The 9,155-nt window shown below is 51.4% G+C and overlaps 1 protein-coding gene across 30 annotated transcripts in view; it reads left to right on the top strand.

Moving 5' to 3' along the window:
- The first annotated feature begins 6,948 nt into the window (after positions 1 to 6,948).
- The window catches only part of DIP2A (DIP2 acetate--CoA ligase A), a 96,323-nt gene continuing 94,116 nt past the window's right edge, over positions 6,949 to 9,155 (top strand). For 10 of the 30 annotated variants that reach the window (XR_003437075.1, XR_003437078.1, XR_003437130.1 and 7 more), the window contains exon 1: positions 6,950 to 7,269. Coding sequence is in view for 17 of the 30 variants with exons in the window: in XM_027126351.1 (XP_026982152.1) it covers positions 7,179 to 7,269 (91 nt within the window). In the remaining 13 variants the exon portion in view is untranslated. Of the gene's footprint in view, positions 7,270 to 9,155 lie in introns of all 30 variants that reach the window. The other 20 variants (XM_027125663.1, XM_027125587.1, XM_027125460.1 and 17 more) reach the window with 8 other exon arrangements.

Here is a 9,155-nt window from a genome sequence, read left to right as displayed (position 1 = left end):
TCGTAAGTTCCCTGCTTATTAAAGCTGCTGATCTGGAGTGTCTGTGTCTCTTTGGTCTCTCCTTGCCCTCGTGTACAGGGGCAAGTTTACGAACCAATATCGTGTCCCATCAGCTGGAAGCGGCTGTCTGGGCTGAAGAGTGGAATGGCTGGTTGAAGGCTCTCTATCAGCGCCAGCTTGGAAATCAGTCTTTCAAGTTGGACGCAGTGTTGCAAACTGGTTTATGCCTAAAACTAGGAGCACGTGTATCATGTACTTCCCTTACAGCCAGACTGCAGGGGTCTGAAAATCAAGAGGCAGACTCTTCCACTGCGTGTGCAAGTTGGATTCTCTAGTTTCTCAATCGCAGATAAGCAAAGGAGTACGGAGCCACACCCCTGTGGGTCACTCAGGTTCTACACATTCTTCCCCGTTGTGCAGTGAGTGTAGGAGCAGCCCTACCCTCTCTGTCACCAAGACAGTGACTCCTCCTTTCACCTGCTGGTTCCTAGACGCAGGAACCCAAGGTTCCCAGACATCATCCATAGTTTATAATCCAATGGAACACTTGGTGTGTTCCCCAGGGAGTGTCCCTTTTGGGGACCAGGACCTCTAACCCTGCAGAATCTAAACTTGGGAGGACAGGAAGCACAAAGCCCCCAGTGGATCACTGCAGGTGATGGTTAAGTGGGACCACTCCTGTTTCCACCCCTTGGGTTTCAGATTCAGGTATCTTTCATGTTGGGAACACAGTGCCATATATAGGTCTTGAATGCCACCCCATCTTTGCAGAACATTACCTCCGATTTGGTACTTGAGCTGTGCCTTTAGCTGACTGTCCCAGTGCTCTGTCAGGCAGCAGATCCCGTGGTCTTTGCACTCCTTGCTGTGCACTTCCTTTGCCATAAAGTGAATCCTATGTTTGATATGATGCCACATGGGATCCTGTGCCAGAGGAACTACCACTCCATAAGCCCCTGTTGCCTGAAACTTGTGGGCAGGAAGTCAAGCCTATATATGGAATATGAATCTATTTCTGTGAAAACAAACTCCTGGCCCTTCCAGGATGGAAGAGTTCCAATACAGCAAACTTGGCTGGTTGACCTTCTTAGTGGAAGGAGCCACATTCAGAGCTCAGCATTGGTCTCCCACTGGCAGGTTAGACCGTCAGTGTCAGCTAGTGGTTAGATCAGCTTTGGGCCCACGAGTAGCCTCCAACCTCATTACTTTTGTTCCTCTGTTCTTGTACCCATCATGCCAGTGCAGGGGTTGCCAAGTAAGAGATGCTGTCCAGGGTCAACTGGCTGAATCGTCGTTCTGTCTGCTTGGTGGTTTATTACTTTCATGGGTGCTCTCTGGTGGGCATTAATATTTTACACCAAGACCATCCTGCTTGGCGCCTATCCCAGTATGTCTTCCCACATGCTTTCCTTGTCCCCAGTTTTCCAATTGTTTTCCTTCCAAACCCTTAGCCAGTCACACAGGCCATCCAACACTGCCCGTGTGTCCATATATATTCTCACCTTGGGCCACTCCTTACGCAGAAAAGGGAATGACTAGGAGCTCTGCCCACGGGGAGGGTATATCCTTAACCACTGTCTGTAGGGCCAGCCCTGAGTGAGGCTGTAATGTAGCTGCTGTACACTTTCATTCTGAACTCACATGCCAAGCCAACCCATCTGTGAACCAGGCTCAAGATTTTTCCACCTCTGTCAACTTGCTCTGAAGGCTTCCCCATACGGTCATAGATGCGAAGGAACAGAGAGGCTCTGATACAACAGCAGTGGATGCCATGTGGGTCTGGGCCACCTATTTTGCACTCCCTTGTGACCTCTGAACAGTCTCATGCTCAGTCTTGAATGTGCTCCTTCCTTCCACCTGGTGGTGGACTGTTTCTGGGCCAAACCGACCTGATGACTTGGTGAGTTTGGCAGAACCCACCTCACAAAGCAGTCCTGTCTGCGGGGTCACTTGGTGTCCCAAGGTCAGATGTTCCATCTCTGTCAGAGCACAGAAGCACACCAAGATGGTTTTTTTCCCTCAAAAGGCATATATAATTCTCTGCTTCAAGTGGCATCACAGAACCTAGGGCTCCTGCTTTGTCAATCTCCTGCTGAGATGTGCCAGAAACTCCACATTGCATTGTTCCCCACCACCAATACCACCTGCTAGACCATATGGCCCAGGCAGCAGAACTGCTTGTACCACAGCCTTGACCTGAGACAGAAACTTTTCCTTTTCTGGGCTCTTCTCAAACCTGGAAGTCTTCCAAGTCAACCAGTATTTGGGCCAGAGCAGTATTTATGTGTGGAATATGCTGCTTCCAGAACTTGAAGAGGCCCAACAGTGTCTTCCTTTATTAAAAAATGGTTGAAGGTGCATGACGCAACAATTGTCTTTTTCTTTTGGAAGGGATGCCTTAGGGCACCACTGACCATTGGATCCCTAAAAATATTTTAAGTGTAGCAGGTCCCTGAATCTTCATAGGGTTTATCTACTACTCTCTGGAGCACCTGTATCTTACCGATGTCTCCAGCATCTTTATAATGTTATTGATGTAATGGAAACAATGTGATGTTCTTCAGGATGGTGAAGTCTTTGGACTATGAGAGGGCAAGAGAGGTAACATAGGCTTCAGGCAAAACTGCATCTTTGTTCCACGTGAATGTGAAATGTTTCTGATCTTCTTTTCTGATAGGGACAGAAAACACACTGGATTAGCAGCCACCTACCACATCTGACACAGAGACTACTCTCGGGGCTGCTACTGAGTTGAGTTTGCAGTATACCCTCATCCTTCAGGATCCTTCTGATTTCTGCAGGGATCATGCTGGTGAACTAAAGGTTTTGGGGACCACCATGCTGTATCCTTTAGATCCTTAAAAGAGGCACCCATCTCTGCCATCCCTCCCACCCCCAGATGTGATGTTGTTTTATGATCCTGATAGGAATAGATCAGTTTTAGAGGTTTCCACTTGGCTTTTCCCATTGTGATAGCTCTAACCCTACAGGTCAGGGACCCAAAATGAGTGTAATGTTAATTGCCAAGCATGTCAATGCCAATTATTCACTTTGGGACACAAATGACCACCAAGCAGGTTCACAGACCCAGTGGACCTACTGTAAGCTGGACCTTGGGCAGGACTCCATTAATGATCTGGGCACCACATGAGCCACTCTGACAGGGGAGCCGTGATGATCCAGGGGTTTAGGTGTCAAAGTCAGTTCAGACCTTGTGTCCATCAATCTTCAAAATGTTTGGCTACCTAGTTTTCCCCGGGCGTAGTTACCAAAGGAAAGGCCTTTGGGATTCATTTCTGTGTATACTTGTGGTATATTGCAGGTCCTTCTTGGTATTTGGCCTCCTCTTCAGTTCCATGTCTGAAATCTGGCTCAGGTCCAGAAACTGGCTGTGGGATCCTGGTTTTTTATATTGGGCAACCAGCTTGATTTTCCTAGTCATCCATCCTTGACTTTTTTCTGCTGGTAGTACCTTCAGCTGCCCATCTATTTTGCCTCTAGGGATGCTGTGTTTTATGAAGCATTTCTGCAGCTCTCTGCAGCTCAGGCTCCCTTGGCTGCCATGCACACCTTGCTGGCCATTGTACTTTGCAATATTCAGACTTCTGTCAGTTCTGTGCTGCTTCCTGGCCTCTTCTGTTTTAGGATCCTATCGTCCCCAATGCTGTTCTGGAACAGCCTTTCCTACTGTCAGCTCTCACCTAAAAGGTGAGCCACCATTGACTAGTGACATCAGTACCCCTTTCATCAGTCTGTTTCTTTGGACTTTTGTAAAAATTTGTTATTTGTGCCTTTATGTGGAATATAATCATCTGGTGGGTCTTCAGGAAGCACAGAGTATTTAAATTTCAGCACACCCACATCCCTGACCCTTGTACTCCTTTCCATCAGTCCGTTGTAGCAGTTGTCATTTCAACTTTGCTTACTGTGGACCATAGCTTTTTCTACGTGTAGTGTTGCTTACTGTGGACCATAGCTTTTTCTACGTGTAGTGTTTTAAAAATATATCTGCAAATTCTGAAATTTCTCCCTTTGAAAGGAGTCTGATGCCTCTCCCCTGAATATAGGTGAGATTTACTAACAGCTAGGGAGTGGCAGAAGTGATGGTATATGACTCCTGAGGCTAGTTCACAAAAAGGCCATGGCTTTCCTTTGTCTTTGGACAACTGCCCTTGGAATCCAGCCATTACATTGTGGGGAAGTCTAGGCCACAGGGAGTGGCCATGTGTGGGTATGCTGGCTGACATCCCCAATCCAGGCTCCTGCATCAACTGTCAGACATGTGAGTAAATGAGCCTTCAGATCATTCCAACCCCTGGCCTTCAGGCTGCTCCAGCTGAGGCCCCAGATGCTGTGGAACAGAGACAAGCCATCTCCACTATCTCCTGACCCACAATAACCTAAAGAGATAATAAATGGTTCTTGTTTCAAGCCACCAAGTGTGTATATAGCAATAAATACAGCATCATTTTAGGAGCATCCTTTCAGGGAGTTTGCTACCAGTCTTTGCCTGGGCGTTAAATCCCATATCTTAGAAGATTGATCATAATAGTCTTCTACCCCATTTTACGCTCCAGTTCTCTCCTGATTTCTGCAGGGGTCATGCTGATGAATTAAACAAGGATGCTGGGGACCACCACTCACCAAGCACACTTATAGTCCAGCCCCACACAGACTTCCCTAGCTCCTGGCAGTTGGCTGGTTCTCACAACATGTAACGGGTTGAACTGTGTCCCTGCAAAAGATGTTGACGTCCTAATCCCCTGGTACCCGTGAATGTAGCCTTATTTGGAAATAGGGTCTTTACAGATAATCAAATTAAGATGAATTAATTAGGGTAGGTCCTAATCCAATGACTGGTGTCCTTAAAAACAGGGGATTTGTCACCATTGTAAAGCAATTATACCCCAGTAAAGATGTTAAAAAAAGGGGGATTTGGACACAGAAACAGACACACATATAGGGAGAAAGGCATGTGAACATGAAAGCAGAGATGGGCATGATGCACCTACAAGCCAAGTAGCACCAAAGATGGCCAGCAAACCACCAGAAGCTAGCAGACAGGGATGGAAGATCCTTCCTTCGCAGCCCTGTAACCTTGTTCTGACTTCCAGCCCCCAGAACTGTGAGATAAATTTCTGTTAAGCCACCCAGTCCGTGGTACTTTGTTACTGCAGCCCTAGCAAACTAATATGTTCTTTTGAGGGGGAGGGGGCTATAGTCCACCTGAATTATGCTAAGAAATAACCATAATTATATGCCTAGTGTCCAACAGGTTGGGGAAAGGAGTGCCCGGTTGGTAGGGAAAGGTGAGCCACATGGGCAGGCTCCAGAGGTTCAAGGCAGTCTTGGGGGTGGGGAGTGGTCAGAAGCTTTGAGGGCACCTACCCAGATATGAGATCTCTTTGACATGTGTCATGGGCCCAGATTTTCCCAACCAGGGCCCCAAACTTAGCATCACAGAACTGCCTTGGCTGGGTGTTTACCATCTTTGAGATATTAATTCTTGAGCCTGGCCCTTGTCTTTACTGTCTCAATGCAGGAGATGAGGCTTTTTTTGCAGGCAACCGAAGAGACTCCATGGCTTTCAATGGTCTGTTGGTAGCCATCCACTGTCCATTATTTCTCTTAAGGGCATCAGTAGCGTTAAGGAATAGCTACCCAATCCCAGTACCCTTCCTTATAGCTAATATTTCCATCATACGTAAAAGGCTTCTAGGGTATTCATTTCACTTCTCTGGTTCACTCTTCTACACGGGTGGAAGGTTAACAACTACATCACTTCGTGCCAGGGGCTGTGAGTGTTCCATCCACAAGTGGTGAGTGATTCACCCCATCTTATCACCTGCCATCTAAACCCCAGGTACCAACTGTTGCAGGATGGTTTCTCCAGAAGCAGATGGTGAGAGAGAGTTTGGGGTACAAGTTTATATGGCATCAACACCTGTGAAAGGAAGGGGAAGGAGACAGGGTTGAGCCTAGGAAGGAGAGGGCCATGAAGGCCCAGCTAAGCTGTAGGCAGCCTGTCGTGCTCGCAGAGGCCTTCAGCGCTGGGCGCAATGGCCAGGCCGGCTCAGTCACCTCAAGAAGGATACGACCTAGGAAGGTGGCCCTCTGCGGACAGGGGCGGGTATTCGCGGCCACCACAGTCCACCGTCGCACCTGGCAGATACGCTTCCCGCCGACACCGGGGATCAGCTCCCTCAGGATTCCCGGTGTGTGTGTGGAGGGGGCGGGGGGTCTCAGTTCAGCTCCGCCAGCCCCCAAGGCTCCGGACGTCTGTAGTTCCCTCATGTCTGTCCTCGCACTTCCCAAGGTCACCCCACGGTCTGAAACGGCTGCTGGAGCTCCTTCCAAGGCTGTTTTGAAAAGCACATGGGCTAACACACACGTCACAGCGCGTCTACGAAGGACGTCCAAAGGTGCCCAGGGGGTCCTGCTCACTCCCGAGAGTCGTGAAAAGCCCCACGCATCAGGCCCACGCGTGCTGGGGAGGAAGCGTGTGGACGCCCCCCGCCCGCCCCAGCGCAAGCCCAGCGCACCCCGAACCCTCAGCGTCTGCGCGGACACCAGACCAGGGCCTGCAGGGTCGCCGTGGACGGACGCCCCCCTGAGGCCCGCGACCCCAACACCGGAGGCGAGGGGCGTCTCGCGCCCGCAACCCCAACACTGAGGTGACCGCGCTGAGAGGCGAGGCCGCGTTCCTGCCTGTCGGCGATCCAAACCCTCGGCGCAGAGCCTCTCGGGAGTGACGCTCTCCCTGCTCTCCCAATGGGAGCCCGGAGCGGCCTCGCCGCGTCGTCGCGGCCAATGGGAGCGAGCCTCTGGTGTTGCTGGGCGGGCCCGGCCTCCCAACTGGCAGGCGACTCGCCGCGTTACCCGTCTTGCCCTTCCCGCCGCGCACGCGCGCTCCGTACAGGGTCGGCCGGGCGGTCGGGGGCGCGCGGGGCGGTGGCGGCGCCAGAGGAGCCGTCCGCGCTCGTGCCCGCGCCTCTGTGGAGCCGCCGGGGCCGCGCCCCTGCCCGCCGCCTGCGATCCCCGCGGGCCGATGCGGGTCGCCGGGCAGAGGGGAGCGACGTAGCCGACGCCAGTGCCGCCACCTCGGCTCGGCGCGGCCCGACCCAGACCCCGACCCCGCCTGGGTCGAGCCGGCCGACCGGCCGTCCTTCGGCGGGGCCATGGCCGAGCGCGGGTGCCCGCTGGAGGCGGTGCCGTTACCCGCCGAGGTGCGGGAGAGCCTGGCCGAGCTGGAGCTGGAGCTGTCGGAAGGTGAGCGGCCCGGCGCCTGGGACCCCCGCCCGGCCCTCCTCCCAGACCCTCGCCCGACCCTCCGCGGGCCCGGGACCACCGCCCGGCCCTCACGCCCGAACCCCGACCCCCGTCAGGCTTCCGGCGCCCGGCGGGTGGCCGCGCTTTGGGTGGTTTGGCCTAAGGCGCGGGAACCTGGACGGGGATGACCGTTCTGTCCGAGCGGGCTGTCCGAGCGGGCTGTCCCAGCCGAGGGCTGCGGGTCAACGCCCTGGCAGTCGCGCCGGCTGCAGCCCCGCGTGCCTCGGTTTCCTCCTCTGAGACGGGGTGGTCGCAGCACCTGCCTCTCGGCGCCCGTATGAGCCTAATGCCTTAGCAGGTGCAAAGCACTGAACACTTCGAACGAGGTTGTTAGCCCCTTTTAGGGAACTTTTAAAAAGCATATTCAATAAGTGGTTGTTTGTTTAAAATAGACTGAGTGATTAGGCCTCAGAGGCGTGGGTGGTGTTACCCCTTCGTCTGTTACCCCAAGGCTCGTGTCCTGAACTCCGCGTGGCTGTCGGCGCACAGAGTTAGTTCTTGTCCGGGATCAGGGAGGCCTCGTAGCCGTTGAAGAGAAGCAACTAAAGGCTTAACTGTTCTTGACACTTAAATGCGTTTTCAACTGTCAGCAGCCATTTACTCCATAGTCTGAACCCAGTTCAAGTTTCGCTCCGGCTGGGGTAGTGACTTGTTACCACTGTCTAATAAATATGCCCCGGACTGTAGTGACTGCTGACCAGCCTTCGGGAGGTAGGTGCCATCGTTATCTTTGTTTTACAGATAATACAGCATTTACATGCAACCGCTTTGAATTCAACATCCAAATTTTTAAACGTTCTGTGACATGTGGCTTTTTTGTTTTTTTAATGGAAGTGCAATTGGAAAAGGGTGGATTTGAGAATTCTTGGTGATTAGGTGCCCCTGGAAAATCTGAAAAACTCAGATTAGGAATGGTTCTGACAGTAACTACTGTCCTGAGTTTGTCATAGTTCTTCATCGAGGGAAAAATCATATAGATGCCGTTTAGATTTTACACAATTTCAAATATGTTTTTGCAGATTGTTCTTAATTTCGTCCCCAGTGTATTAGTTATTTCCTCAATTCCTTGTTGTTTTGTGGTTGGATGTTGAAGGTCTTTCTAGGAGTTGACAGATAAGATTGAGAGCTTCATGATTTGTGTGACAGAACACACATAAAGACAAGTACTTCAACAAAAGAAATGCTTCTCTATTGAATCCTTTTATGCTGCTGTCATTTTAGACACACGTAGAGGATGTACAGTTGGGTGAAGGGTACAAGATTACGCATAGGTGGATAGGAGCCTGGAAGCGTAGCTTAAGCTGAGGAAGGAGAAGACAGTGTTGAGGGGAAGGGACAGCAGAGTGCGGTGCAGCCGAGGAGGCAGGAGCCCCGGCCTCTGTCCCACGCCCACACCGGTGAGGTTTTATTTACGTAATTAAAGGAAGGGGTTATTAATGAAGCACACTCCTAAAGCAACCAAAGTTCGTGTCATTGTCATTATCATTTTTATATTTTCATCAAGTAGAAGTAGAAAGTGGGTCTCCCTTTGCCCTACGTGCCATGTCTCTCCCCCCGCTCCCCTCCCCCCACCGTTTGAGAGAAACTTCTAAGTTAGAATAAAGTCAAGTCGGAATAGGGTGCCTTCATGGCACTCACATTTGTCTGAATGAGGAGTTGCTTAAAACTTCGAGATGACATCGTACGAGGCAGGTTGGAGGGAGGAGGGAGCTTAACACAGACAAAACGCTGCCCACATGGAGACAGGGGTCATTGTCAGAAACCGGGGTAACCTGGAGAAGCCTTCACGATGTCCCCTCAGCCCGTACCCGGCCTTGACTAGGAGA

The sequence above is a fragment of the Aethalodelphis obliquidens genome, unplaced genomic scaffold (genome assembly GCF_003676395.1).
Source record: "Aethalodelphis obliquidens isolate GAN/ISIS:26980383/991018 unplaced genomic scaffold, ASM367639v1 scaffold1, whole genome shotgun sequence".
Classification (NCBI taxonomy): Eukaryota; Metazoa; Chordata; class Mammalia; order Artiodactyla; family Delphinidae; genus Aethalodelphis; species Aethalodelphis obliquidens.
This window is presented reverse-complemented; position numbering and strand designations above follow the sequence as displayed.